General features: G+C 39.7%; 2 protein-coding genes across 3 annotated transcripts in view; one reads left to right on the top strand and one right to left on the bottom strand.

Moving 5' to 3' along the window:
• Positions 1-5,319, bottom strand: part of LOC591670 (coiled-coil domain-containing protein 18) — a 31,174-nt gene extending 25,855 nt beyond the window's left edge. Inside the window, exons 1-4 of one of the 2 annotated variants that reach the window (XM_030998161.1) lie at positions 5,188-5,319; positions 2,074-2,242; positions 1,437-1,632; positions 773-982 (exon numbers count right to left, since the gene is read on the bottom strand). In XM_030998161.1, the coding sequence (XP_030854021.1) occupies positions 773-982; positions 1,437-1,632; positions 2,074-2,195 (528 nt within the window). In that variant the 5' untranslated portion in view covers positions 2,196-2,242; positions 5,188-5,319. The remainder of the gene's footprint in view (positions 1-772; positions 983-1,436; positions 1,633-2,073; positions 2,243-5,187) is intronic. The other variant, XM_030998162.1, reaches the window with a different exon arrangement.
• Positions 5,320-5,464: 145 nt separating this feature from the next.
• LOC752626 (60S ribosomal protein L5) lies at positions 5,465-13,960 on the top strand. Its single transcript, XM_030998163.1, has 7 exons — positions 5,465-5,584; positions 8,606-8,791; positions 9,428-9,562; positions 9,969-10,171; positions 11,318-11,495; positions 12,426-12,514; positions 13,614-13,960. The coding sequence occupies exons 1-7, from the start codon at positions 5,582-5,584 to the stop codon at positions 13,705-13,707; spliced, it is 888 nt and encodes a 295-aa protein (XP_030854023.1). The 5' UTR covers positions 5,465-5,581; the 3' UTR covers positions 13,708-13,960.

Here is a 13,960-nt window from a genome sequence, read left to right as displayed (position 1 = left end):
TAGGTAATAGATTCTGTAAAGCCTGTTTTATACCCGAGTCGCACCTTCAAAACAACTCCACACTGACTTTTAAATGACTGATTTTGGGGACAATATAAAGTGTGATGTTTGAAGGTTTGCATGGTGGTATGAATAATCGCGGTAGAGGTTTACAGTACACCATGTGTAAAGTCCTAGAAGGACTAAGGAAAGTGGATAGAAAATAGAAGTGAAATAGAAAGGCGAGAAAGTGGAGGTTGGAAGGAAGAGTATCTTTCGGAAGTGAGTATAGTCCTGAAAAGGACTGTAAACCAGAAAGTTGTAGATAGGATGAGAGGTTTGAGTAGAAGACTGGATTGAGTTGGAGAGTTGAGTAGAGTTGCAGAGCAGGAGCAGGAGAGTGGACTCGACGTTTCGGACAGGTTGACTGTCCGTCTTCCTGAAGACGGACAGTCAACCTGTCCGAAACGACGTACACATGGTGTACCGTAAACCTCTACCGCGAATATAAAGTGTGTTTCGGTCCATCATCGGTCCGGGTTCGATCTTGTTGGTGTGACTGAGGTATAAGCCACATAACATAAAGACTTCCTTTATGAATAATAAAGACAGCAATGTTTTGTATCCGTTGTAAAAGTGTCTCTATTGAACTAGATATTGCAAGGTTCTGTAAAGAAAGACCATTTTTCTGAAGAGATTTGAAAGTAGCTACTTGTTCAAATATCCAGCAACTTAAAAACATTGAATTTAAAGGATTTATAAAGAATCTGTCCGTAGCCAACAATTGTGTTACCTGGCCTTTAGAAAGTCTGAGCTCATACTGGGAGCTCTCTATCCTGTTCTGCAGACTGTGGTTCTCTCCCACCAGTATGCTGTTGTCCTCTCGGATCGCCTTGAGCTTCTTGCGAAGATGGCGGTTCTCCGCTGCGTCATGATCGAGGGCGGATGCACCCATCAGAGAGGTGGAGGAGGGCTGGGCTGATATGTCCTGTTCACTTTCATACTGATAAGAGAAAAAAAATAATGTTGTCTAAAGTTCCAAATACTAGTACATAAGGGTAGTCCTGATACAGTGTTTGAATGTGGCGAAGTTGAAGCAGGTACAAATCTTGACGTATAGAAGTCTGTTTGTAAATCAAAGTCACAATATGAGATTGTTGTCAAACAGAGAAGTATCATTATCTGGTCTGGTGTAAAAATGTAGAAAGATTTATGGTGGTTACATACACGTAAATGTAGGAACTTCTTGCTTACATATCTTGATATATACTCAACATTTTGATGCATTCTAAATTTTGCCCATACCAGTATTCTACATTTCAGACATAATAGAGATCAACTGATTTCCACATCCCCAACTGGAAATCATGGTATTACTCAAATTCCAAAAACAATTTGAAACTGCAAATTGCTTTTAAGTTATAAGCTAAGTAATCATTTTCTATATTAGAACCCACCTTTTCTTTCCTGCTGCTCTGTCGAGTGGTCGAGGATCGTGAGTTTCTAGAGCTCTTTCGGCTGTAGTCACTCCGATCTGATCTAAAGGATGATGTTGATGAGGCCAAACGGTCAGGAGTCAGGTCATCCAGGGTCAAGGCCGGTACCTGGTCATCTTCTTCTGGAACCCCATTGTACTCAAAGTCATCCAAGTATCTTTAAAAAAAAAGAAGAAAGGTGAATGTACACAATTAAATTCATGAGATATAGGAATTTCAAGGAATGTACATATTTGTAAAATTGTAATAGAAAACCAGAGCAGCTCAGCTAACAACGCTTATTCCAAAAATTTGTTGTGAATCCATTCCAATCTAGGTCCAAAAAGGAGATATTTGAAATACTTGCCAACATTATCACTGTCCAGGAGGCCTAAACATCTTAAAGAATAGTAGAATCAGTTAGCCAATGTCACTACTTATGTGTTGCCCTCTTGTTGCTGAGTGAGAAAAACTGGATTTGTTTACTATTGCTGGCAGTAGTAGAGCAGTACATGGCAGCAAATAACCAGCTACACCGTGACCATAAGGTACAAGGTTATTATAACCTGGTACATTGGGCGAGTGCTATCCCCAGAAATTTTATTCCAGTAGCCTTTACCTATCATGATCTCGTCCTGGTGTCTGAAGAAGTTGCAAGTTGTGTTCAGTTCGAATGAGCTTCCGGCGCAAATCTGCCACGTTCTTCAGCAACAAGTCCTCATCACTACTTGTTTGAGCCATGGTGCTACTTCAGTTGTTTCAATTGGACCCCATTCTTCTACCTGCATCTTGAAAACGAAAATGAAAACTAGTCATCAATTGGTTGATTAAAATTACTGAAAATAGCAGCCCGAGAGATGAATTACATTCAGATTACAAGAAAAGCACATGAAATACATAGCATTAGCAATGTCGGCACTTGTTCAGAAACCTATCCAAAATTTGACCCGTTGGCGTTACTCCGGCGTGGAAATACCCTAGACCTACATGTACTAAAACATACCCAAAATGAAGTAAATATTCATTAAATGTCCAAATAAAGATCATGAGTTAAACGTTGTTATGTTTATTAGCTGTTTTGTGTCAATTTTCTTGTTATTTTGGGGGTATTTTTCGGGAAAACAATGATATTATTATTAGTATACACTTTTGCACAGGATTCACGGCAAACCGCAGCACAATAGTCAATACAATTACAACTGTATACCGATGGTGGGTTGCGGTTGGCCATTGGCTATGTTTTGGTAGGTTGACCCGGAAATATATCGGCCGCCGGGTCATGATAGAGTCTATGTTCGAGTGCATGATGAACGTACTGTTTCACAGTTCTGAGATACAAATTGGATAATTCATATTAGTAAGTCCGTAAATTATGCATTTAATATTAAGTTGTCAAATTTTGATAACTGTAATTAGGACAAATGACATACCAACCTAATTTACATCTGATTTAGAAATCAGAAAATTAGATCTAGACCTAGTTAGATCTAACTTTACTCTAAATAAAGAAAATCAGGGAGAAAATGTCATGTACGAAAAGTTGTACATCGCTGGCTCTAGCTACCCCCACGGTACGAGATCTCTGGGTTACTGTCTGTATTGGGGAATGTCAACAAACAAGTTTTATTAAAGAAATGACCCAAATCAGACGGTTATTTCTGTCTAGTCTAGCCTTAGACCGAAAACCTCAGTCTCTCTAATCGTCGGTTGTTCCACTGAGACTACGTCTGGCTCCACTAGACCTCCGATTATAGAGACTGAAGTCTGGGGACCTCTTTCTGTGAGGCACTGTACGGAACAAATGGTTCGGTTCGACCGGACCGCGATGAATGAAATATGCAACGAGATTTTCACTCTTTACATCCTCATAACTGCTGCAATTATAACACAAATTAAAAATAACATATATATAGCTTATTTGACTTACGATAGCTTGCTCATTTAGATCCTAAATTAATGATTAATCCGAGAAAGTCTCGTCATCAACATTATCCGTCTTGGTGTTAGTTGATGAATATTCATTTTTTCTTTTCGAACGTCCAATAGCTACCGTAGCTACGTACGAGTAAGCCCAGCTTGACCAACGAACTCCCACGAAACGAGTGCTCTGATTGGCCATTGGCGTAGGTTGACCCGGAAATATACCGGCCGCCGGGTCATATAGCTCCATTTTCGATAGACCGAATTTTCCGTCTCTTTCGTTCGTTAGCCTAGCCTCTTATTGGGGTAGGGTCGGCCGGCTCTCTCTTTAGAGACGGAAGCCGTCTATACACATGCTCTTGACAACGCCACGGCCATTTCAGGTCGTAGCGTTTTGCCCCCAAAATCCCCCAAAATGTTTTAGGAATTTTTTAGGGGGGTTTACACACATAAAAATACCAAAGGGGGGGTTTAACCCCCCAAACACCCCCCCCCCCCTGCGTACGCGCCTGCATGGAAATCAATGTGCACGAGCTACGAGTTCGTAATGACGTTATCACAGCATCTCCTTCATAATCATTTTGCCTTGCGCACAGACTAGAAGGGATGAGATTTAAATAAATAAAAAATAACAACATACGCAGGAAGACTACGGAGCACCACTGCATGCCTTTCAACACGGCTGTCGATTTTGACCCGTAATTTCCTGAAAAGGGACCATTAAACGCGTTATACGGTCAAGTTGGTAAGTGGAATCGATGTAGTATAACAACCTTCTCCTAATTTTAAATAATCAATGCATGAGGTAAAATGACATTTTGGGGGATTTTGGGGGCAAAACGCTACGACCTGAAATGGCCGTGGCGTTGTCAAGAGCATGTGTATAGACGGCTTCCGTCTCTAAAGAGAGAGCCGGCCGACCCTACCCCAATAAGAGGCTAGGCTAACGAACGAAAGAGACGGAAAATTCGGTCTACATTTTCGAGTGCATGAACGTAGTTTCACAGAAATTGGATAAATTCATATAAGTAAGTCCGAAAATTTCACATTCTATAATAGGTTAGAAAATGTTGAAAACTGTAATTAGGAGATATATAGACCGACCTAATTTACATCTGATTTAGAAATCAGAAAATTAGATCTAGACCTAGTCTAGATCTAGGTCTAGACTAGATCTAAATAAAGAAAATCGGGGAGAAAATGTTTTGACAAAAAAAGCTGCCATTGTTGGCTAGACCTATAGCTACCCCCACGGTACGAGATCTCTGGGTTGCCATCTGTATTGGGGAATGACAACAAATGTCAGTTTTATTAAAGAAATGACCCAAATCAGATGGTTATTGCTGTCTAGTCTAGCCTAAACTTGTATTTTTTACAACTTCAAAAAATTCATAATCATAGATCTAGATCTAGGGTCTAGACCTAGTCTACTTGTCCTAGATCTACTTTAAATCAGATATTGGTCAAACTTTCATAATGTGTTTCTCTAATTGTTCTGCTTTTATCATCAAAGCCAACTTAATATCAGACTTCCCCTTAACTTCAAGTTTAAATCCCAAAGTTCCAAAATGCAAACCCAGCTGCAACAGCACCCGCAGCCAGCAGCTCCATCTCACGGCCCAGTCCCCCGCCGATCCCGGGGGCTGTGCACGTGGCTATGGCCTGAGCTGAGCTGTGCGGCCTACGCGTACTTGATTTTGATCATGTTTCATTGTATGCATTGCCCCCGGCCCAGCTAGCTAGCTTCAAACAGTTCAGACACAGAAGTAAAATCCATGACGAAATTTCTAATACAAAAAAGATTAGGGCCTACCTCAATTCTGTGTAGAAGATAGATCTTGAAACTGGCTAGGCTTGTTTTGTTTTGATACAAATTTTCAATAACTTCGACAAGGCCGCCATATTGTTATTCCAATTTAGAGAGCGCTGATTGGTTAGAAGTGACGTGGAGGTTTGAGGTTGTAATAGGAAGAAGTTTTGGTAAATAATATATGATTATAAATAAAATTGAACATATATATTTATTTTAGATAACAATTTATTCATTTGTTTATTTTTAAAATATTTTTCAATTCCTTTTTTTGAAATTCCAATCAATTTTTTTCATAATAACATTTAATAACGTTGAAACAGCCTTTTCCCCTCGAAGATCAGCCCTCAGCCGATGCTATCAAAAAAGACCCTGAAATCAGGGCAAAATTTCAATAATGGTAATGTAGTAAATTACGAAATACAATAATGATATGAACAAGAATTAATCCAATTTACCACCATTCTCACAGGATCTCAAGATTTGTTATTTTTAGGTGTGATATTATTCGATTTTTATGCTCTAATCTCCGTGAGGTGTCTGTATGTGCCACACGTTTTATGTACGTTTAGTAGCTACGTGTCGGGAATTCTTACTTGCGATAATGTTTGGCTCGTTATACATGCGGTCTCTTGCTATAATCGCTATTTTCAAGTCGCTTAGTAACCAGTGTACAGAGTGTAATTATTTGTATCTATTTATGTCATCCTTTGCCTTTAGTTAATTATTTAGGGTCCTTACTCGTGTCATGAATCTTGTTTTTGGCAACATGCAAATTGCATTGGAATTTCTGGTAGCATCGTTGAGGGCGCTAATCACAACATTAATTGCTGTGCCATGTGTGAACTGCATTTTCATGATTTACTCCAGAACGATTGGTGAATTGTTGAGCAAGAGGGGCGCTGGTCCGAGAACCAGGATCGTCCGCCGAAACGAGGATATCCTCATTAACATGGCCAAATTGCGTCTTTAAAAAATGGGGAACGTCCCCATTTTTGGAGACCGTGGACCTTTTTTTTTCATTGGTGCTGTGCAGGTTTTTGATTCTCAAACCGTGTGCTGGTGATGCGAAAAAAGATTCCGTGTAAGAAAACAACCCCATTTCCCTGTCTTCCTTTGGATTTATCGCTCATATTATTAACGCGTCGAGAAAATCAATGCGCAATCCGTTTTTCACATCGCCATCGCGCAGAACGAAAATCAGAATCGTCCTCTAAAATCCCCATTCATGAAGACGATCCTTATTCTCGGACCAGCTGTTAAACAAAGATAGCTTTGTTAACGCAGACAAATCGCATCCTGAAAAATAAGGATTGTTAGATTTTTTTTTCTCTGGCGCCCTGCCCTGCGGTAGTAAGGCCTAAAGTTATTAATCTGCGCCTTGGCAATGCCAAAAATGGACTCCTTGTCGTATTCCCAAGACGCAGATAGATAACCCTACACCTGATGGTGCGTAATAATGTGTCTCGAAACTGAAGTTGCACACAAACAAATTGCCGCACTTTGGGCAGAAAACGAAGTAGCCAGCTACTTTGCCGACTAACTGCAAAAAGAGCATTCACACATCAGTATGTGTGTGTGATGGTGCCATCTAGTGCCGCGCAAACCTGGCCAAACTTATCTGCTTCACATTTCTAAATCATTTCCAATGTTCTGAATGTGTTTCCCATACATAGACTAGAGTCTAGATCTATTCCTAATTTTTTTTAAATGATTGCAATTGTTTTGTTTTGTTGGAAACAGAAATAAAATTGAAATTGAAGTTGAAATCATGTAATGCATAGAAAAGGGAGTAGGCCTACGGCTGTAGCGTTTGTTGTGCACAGGTACTTGTCCCATTTGCCTTTTATTTCCATGTAATCTACATTTAGTTCTCATTTTACCACTTTGGATTATCACATCTTATGAGAATGTAATAAATGTTATACCAATCAAAAGATACCAGTTCTTGAGCTTTGCCCGATTGGTTTCAGACTTTCAGGCCTTTTTTTTGGTTGGATATAATTTAGGACATTCCAAGTCTTTTGAAAGTGACGCTCGATGATGATCAATGACTAATAAACCCGATGATGAGATGCCAAAAAATAGCTGGAATTACCGTATGATCATCACTGATTCAAAGCTTTGGCGACTGAGGATGTATTGGTCACAAGGAACTTGTATTTTATTTTAATATAGTGCTGTGAAACTTGACTTCTCTATGATGAAGTAGGGAAGAAGGTAGACAGCAATAACCATCTGATTTGGGTCATTTCTTTAATAAAACTGACATTTGTTGTCATTCCCCAATACAGATGGCAACCCAGAGATCTCGTACCGTGGGGGTAAATTAGAGCCACAGCGTAACAGCTTTTCGTTACCGACATTTCTCCCCCGATTTTCTTTATTTAGATCTAATTTCCTGATTTCTAAATCAGATGTAAATTAGGTCGGTCAATATATCTCCTAATTACAGTTTTCGAAATTTTCTAACCTATTATAGAATGTGAAATTTTCGGACTTACTTATATGAATTATCCAATTTGTTCCTCAGAACCGCGAAGCACTTACGTTCATGCATTCGAAATATTACCCGGCGGCCGATATATTTCCGGGTCCACCTACCAAAACATAGCCAATGGCCAATCAGAGCACTCGTTTCGTGGGAGTTCGTTGGTCAAGCCGGGCCGACTCGTATGTAGCTACGGTAGCTATTGGACGTTCGAAAAGAAAAAATTAATATTCATCAACTAAAACCAAGACGAATAATGTTGACGACGAGACTTTCTCGGATTAATCATTAATTTAGGATCTAAATGAGCAAGCTATCGTAAGTCAAATAAGCTATATATATGTTATTTTTAATTAGACTCTAATTATTGTCATATTGCAGCATGTGTGAGGATGTAAAGAGTGAAAATCTCGTAGCATATCTCATTCATCGCGGTCCTGCCGAACCGAACCATTGGTTCCGTACAGTCCCGATAGGACAATCTTCAGTCTCTATAATCGGAGGTCTAGTGGAGCCAGACGTAGTCTCAGTGGAACAACCGACGATTAGAGAGACTGAAGTTTTCGGTCTAGGAAGAAGGAGCCACTGCAAACCACCCAACTTAACCCCTCCCCTTTACTATCTCATCCTCTGTTGCAACAATCACACAAGGTAGTGCCAAGGTTTGGAGTGCACATATTTGTCATTTTAATTCATAAAATTGGCTTGTGATGATAGTAAGGCTGCTCGGCTGTCATTTAAAAAAAAACAAAAAAAAACATGGCGATTGAGTATTCAAGTATTCGCCTGTAAGCCTGGGAGTGTACTCGAGTACTTCATTACACGGTTATGCACGGCCTTGGGTAATAGCGTGATGAATTCATTCTGAAATACTTCCCAAACATGTTTCTTTGCAATTGTCTAAAATGTTCCTTTACTTTCCTTGTACAGGGGTTTGTGAAAGTTGTGAAGAACAAGGCGTACTTCAAGCGGTACCAGGTCAAGTTCAGGCGTCGCCGTGAAGGCAGGACTGACTACCAGGCCCGCCGCTTCTTGGTTGTACAAGACAAGAACAAGTACAACACACCCAAGTACCGCATGATCGTTCGCTTCACCAACAAGAATATCACATGTCAGGTTAGTTGCTTCTATAAAGATACTCTTATTTCAGGGATGTCAGTTTTCAGGCTCTGTCACCTCTTATTTCAGGCATTTTTTTTTCTTCTGAAGAACAAATCCAACTGGAACCCCAGTTAATAATTGAATATTTTTTTTGCCATGAAGAACCTCATTTTTAAACACTTTTTATTTTAAAAGGGTACAGGCCTTTTACCCTCTATGCACATGTACCCTATGATGAAATGCCTTTAAAATAGCTGGAATTACCGTATGAAAAACAATGATTCTAGATTGGCGACTGAGGGCAAATTATTCTAAAAGAAAGTCCTACTCTTCCATTTTGTATTATGAGAGATTTTTCAGCCTTTGTGAATTGCACCTTAGGAAAACCATGTCATCTGTTGGAGCTTTATGATTGGGGAATTTAGACAAGACAGAATATCATTTACAGACCTAAAAATTAAGATAAGGCCTTAAGATTAGATATTGAGTGGATGCATTGCAAACAGATATTGTTGCCCATCCTTCTCATGCATCTGGTATATTTTTCTAGGGCTTTGAATCCAAAGTTATTGATCCAAACCATAAGATGTGGAATGATGGCCTAAGAGGGTGCTTTTATACTTATCTCTCTGCTTTCCCTTTCCACTACAGGTAGCGTATGCCAAGCTGGAGGGAGATGTCATTGTATGCGCCGCATACTCTCATGAACTCCCCCGCTATGGTGTCAAGGTCGGGCTGACCAATTATGCTGCAGCATACTGCACAGGACTACTCCTGGCTCGCAGGGTAAGTCACTCTTCACTTTTACAGTTCTGTTGTCTTTGCAAGTGGTAACAAAAAATGAAGGGTCTAATTGCTTGATTAGCCAGTTGATTTTCATTTTTTTTTTTGGTGACATATCAACTTATTTGAAGATAAAAATCCAGCATTCATCCACCAAATTTGAGATGCAACCAAAATAAGTGGGATTATTTCATGAAATACATAGATTTGAGCTTGCGATATCAAGGGTGGACCAATTCATGTGATGTTTTAAGACAACTCCTAGTTTTAGGCAGGATGATGTAACCCTGAGCTAACCATTGTATCACCTACAGGTGTAGTTAGATCATGTTGAAATCTGCCCACATGTACACAGATCAATGTGCAGAATTCAGTGTGTCATGAATCATATCTTGTTTCATCCGAACAGATTCTGAAGAAGTTCAACTTGGACGGTATCTACGAGGGTCAGACAGAGCCAGATGGCGATGACTACATGGTAGAGTCCGAGGAGGGTAAGGCAGGAGCCTTCCGTTGTTTCCTGGATGTCGGTCTAGCCAGGACCACCACTGGCGCCAAGGTGTTTGGGGCACTCAAAGGCGCCGTAGATGGTGGTCTGGAGATCCCACACAGGTGAGAAATTACGGACTTGTTGAATGGCATGGTAAACCGTCCAAAAAGAAAAAAAGAAAATACTACAGCAAATAGAAATGACGTTGAGCATAAGGTGCTTTACATTTCTGTATCGTATGATACAGATACAGAGGTGTTGTGGTTGAGTGGATACGTCGCCGGACTGTCGATCACAAGTTCCGCGGTTCGAGTCCCAACGCAGCACTAATGTCCTTTGGCAAGACATTGATCTACATTTGCCACACTCAACCCAGGTGATGTGAATGGGTACCTGGCAGGAATTAATTCCTTGAAATGCTGGAGCGCTGTAATGGCAGCTAGGCTAAAGCCGGGGTAATATTAAATGTGCCTCGTTATAAAAAAATTAGATAGACGGCATTATAGAAATGCCTATTATTATTATTATACATAGATAGATTAGATAAGTGAATTTGCATGTAGCGTTTGATACTCGCCTCATTTGCCATTTATTTCCATTGAATATAGTTGTTATTTTAGAACTTTGGATTATCGTATATGAATGAGATGTGATACCACCCCCTAGATTTGAGTTTTTCTTAGGCTGTATATAAATTTAGAATATTGGAGGCTTTTACCAATGACGATCATTGACCAATAAACCCATTGATGAGATGCCAAACAATAGCTGGAATTACCGTATGATAATCACTGATTCAAAGCTTTGGCGACTGAGGGTGTTATTGGTCACGAGGAACTTGTATTTCTAGCGATGGGAAACGTGAGTTCTGTATGATGATGTAGGAATGTATTAGCCAGCGAACCCCACCCAACCTAACCTCTCCCCTCCACTTTCATATCCTCAGTTGCAATAAAGTCAATCCTGTTGTAGAGTAAAGTAAAGGTTTTGGTTTTCAATTCAAAAAATATTTTGAACCAGAGCTTGGTGCATGATACAAGTTAGCCTGGTACGTCACACTTTCAAGATATTGGCTGCGCCCATGTCGTGCTAAAAAGCATTTCATCTTGCCAAGAATATTGCAGAGGCATAATTTTTGACTGCATGTTGTGGAAGATCCATCTAGTTAATATCATGTTTGTATTATCCAAGCTATAGTCCATAGAGAATTACGTTATAATTGTACACAATTAATGTTCAGATTTTCTCTGACACTTTCTCCCTCTCAGCAACAAGCGCTTCCCTGGATACGATTCAGAGAGCAGCGAGTTCAGCGCTGAGGTCCACAGGAAGTACATCTTTGGAGGTCACGTTTCTGACTACATGAAGGAACTCCAGGGCGAGGATGACGATGCTTACAAACGCCAGTTCTCTCAGTTCATCAAGAATGACATCACACCTGACACAGTAAGTACTTCACCAGCTACTTGTAACATGTATGCAGTAAAAACTTCTAGATGGGATAAGGGAGTTTTGGAGTTTGGCCAAACGTTTTAAATACTTTTGTCTAATGGGCTCTTGATTAGGGTGGTACCTTTAGTAAATTGAGAGGCAATCCTAAACGAAAGATCAACATTTAGAAATTGAAAGAGACGTTTTTTGAAACTTAGTCATGAAATTGCCAGATGCGGGTCCTTGCGATTGGAAAGGGTGATGAAGATATTAAAAGGGACAATTTTGTTTTTTTTATCTGATACTTGTCATTTTCCACATGCTGTAGTCGTATCTCCTTCAGAAAAATGAAATTGTTAAAGTTATTATCCACCCTATGATGATATGCCAAAAATAGCTGGAATTACCGTATGATATACAATGATTCAAAGCTTTGGCGACTGAGGATAACAACAACACGACTGCTCTTCCGTCTCTCAACAGAAGATAACTGTGCTTCTAACTTTTGTAGAATGTTGGAAAGTAACATCCTTTAGAAACAAATAAATTAACAGAAGTTTGCCGCTCTCCATCCAGGTGTAAATTTGTATCTGATTTGCTTGAACACTCGATATCAAGCTGATTGAATGTAGTGAAGAAAAGAAAAAAAAATGTATGGAGCGATAAGCGATTTTAGCTCTGGATTGCTCTAATAAAGCTCTGAAAAAAGAAAAAAAAACACAGGACAATAACAGACTTCAAGTGATTCAATTGCAATGAAGTCTTGCTTGTTTAATAGTAAATCAAAAAAGCTCTCATAGATTAAAAGGTATTTTGTAAATTTTTATTCTGCTTGGCTATAACCAGATAGGATATTGGAGCACGAGGAGCATCATGGTTTGACATAAATGAGTCCTAAACAAGAAGCTTGCCATTACTATGGTGATATTATTTTGTTGTTTTCAGCTTGAAGCCATGTACAAGAAGGCGCATGAAACCATCAGGGCCGAACCCGACGCCAAGCCTAAGAAGGAGTTTGCTGGCAAGACGAAGAGGTGAGAGCTCCTTCCTCCCGTTTTGAACATCTTGTATTGAAAAGAGATCAGATTCAGTAGAGCCTGCATAACTCTAAGAAGGTTTTACGACACTTGCTCCTACAACTTTTGCTTGGCCTCAATTTCCCAACCGGAAAGTTACCTTGAGTCCAGGATTCGACACCATACCTGAGTCTGAACCTTTGCTGAAATAAAGCCTGAAGCAATAGTTGCAGGAGCAAATGTGGCATCACAACTCAACCACTCACAAAATTCTGTACAAACCTTCTTAGTAGGTGAAAGATTTGTCAGTGAAGAAATTAGGTATTGCAAAAGCATCAAGCTTGCAAATGAGAAGAACTGCATGCTAAATTTATAATAGTTTCGTGCTGGGAAAAAAAATTGTGTGTCCTTTTACAAAGGTTTCTGGTGCATCAATTGTACTTCTGTTTTGAGTATATTGTGTTGGAAGTTCATCAGATTTATTACAGACCCCATAATTCCTACATCTGTAAGTCACCAACATCATCAGTTTTCTAGATGCATGATGATTCTATCAGGTTCACATCCCCACTAGAGATTGAATAAGACCAGATAAGAAAGAAAGAAAATGATTTTGTTTGGATCATTTTTATACTTATGTGACAGCAGTAGACCTTGGACTTGCCCTACTCTATTGGGATTTTTTTTTTTTAAACCTCATCAAATGCTGCAAATTCCACTTGAATGGGTTGCTAATCAATGTATCATCCACCCTATGATGAGATGCCAAAAAACAGCTGGAATTACCGTATGAAATACATTGATTCAAAGCTTTGGCGACTGAGGGTATTTCGGTCATGAAGAACTTCAGTGAATTTGGATAGGAAACTTTCCCATAATAATTCTCTTTCTAGTGTGTTTTGTATAGCCAATGGAAGATATGAAGAAAAATGTATCAGCGGACTCCTCCTGTGAAACCTTCAGAGATTCCAGATTTCTAGGGTTTGACTGTTCCTAAAACATTAGCATAATATGTAGCATGTAGAATCTGTATGTACTGTCCTGACTGATATTTGGTCATACCTTAAAACCTTGAAACAAATCATTTTCATTCCGATTTCTTAATTTTTTGCTTCAGATGGAACCGCGCCAAGCTCACCCTGCTCCAGCGCAAGGACCGCGTCAAGCAGAAGAAGAAGTCCTTCCTCTACGCCAACCAATCTCACGACTAAGTCATCCGTTCCTCATCCTCCTCCTCACATACTCCAATCTCAAGTACTCCACTCCCAGAACGAACAATGATATGACCATCACACGGAACACTCATTATGGACAATAACACCAGGGACGTTAGTAGATACCGGCCAACAGTGAACGAATGAAATAATTGACTCGTGCACGACAGAAGTGATAACATCGGCGACTGGCATTGGGCTGGTAAAACGAAGCAAATAAATACTGATGACAGATGTATTTAAAAACATA

This window comes from Strongylocentrotus purpuratus, unplaced genomic scaffold (assembly GCF_000002235.5).
Source record: "Strongylocentrotus purpuratus isolate Spur 01 unplaced genomic scaffold, Spur_5.0 spur5_scaffold_4, whole genome shotgun sequence".
Classification (NCBI taxonomy): Eukaryota; Metazoa; Echinodermata; class Echinoidea; order Camarodonta; family Strongylocentrotidae; genus Strongylocentrotus; species Strongylocentrotus purpuratus.
The sequence above is the reverse complement of the archived record's forward strand: the minus strand, read 5'-3'. Positions and strand labels throughout refer to the sequence as shown.

Coding starts and splice junctions, on each gene's coding strand:
- LOC752626 (XM_030998163.1), top strand. Junction 9,563..9,968: donor GACTACTCCTGGCTCGCAGG/GTAAGTCACTCT, acceptor TCATCCGAACAG/ATTCTGAAGAAGTTCAACTT. Junction 11,496..12,425: donor ATGACATCACACCTGACACA/GTAAGTACTTCA, acceptor TGTTGTTTTCAG/CTTGAAGCCATGTACAAGAA.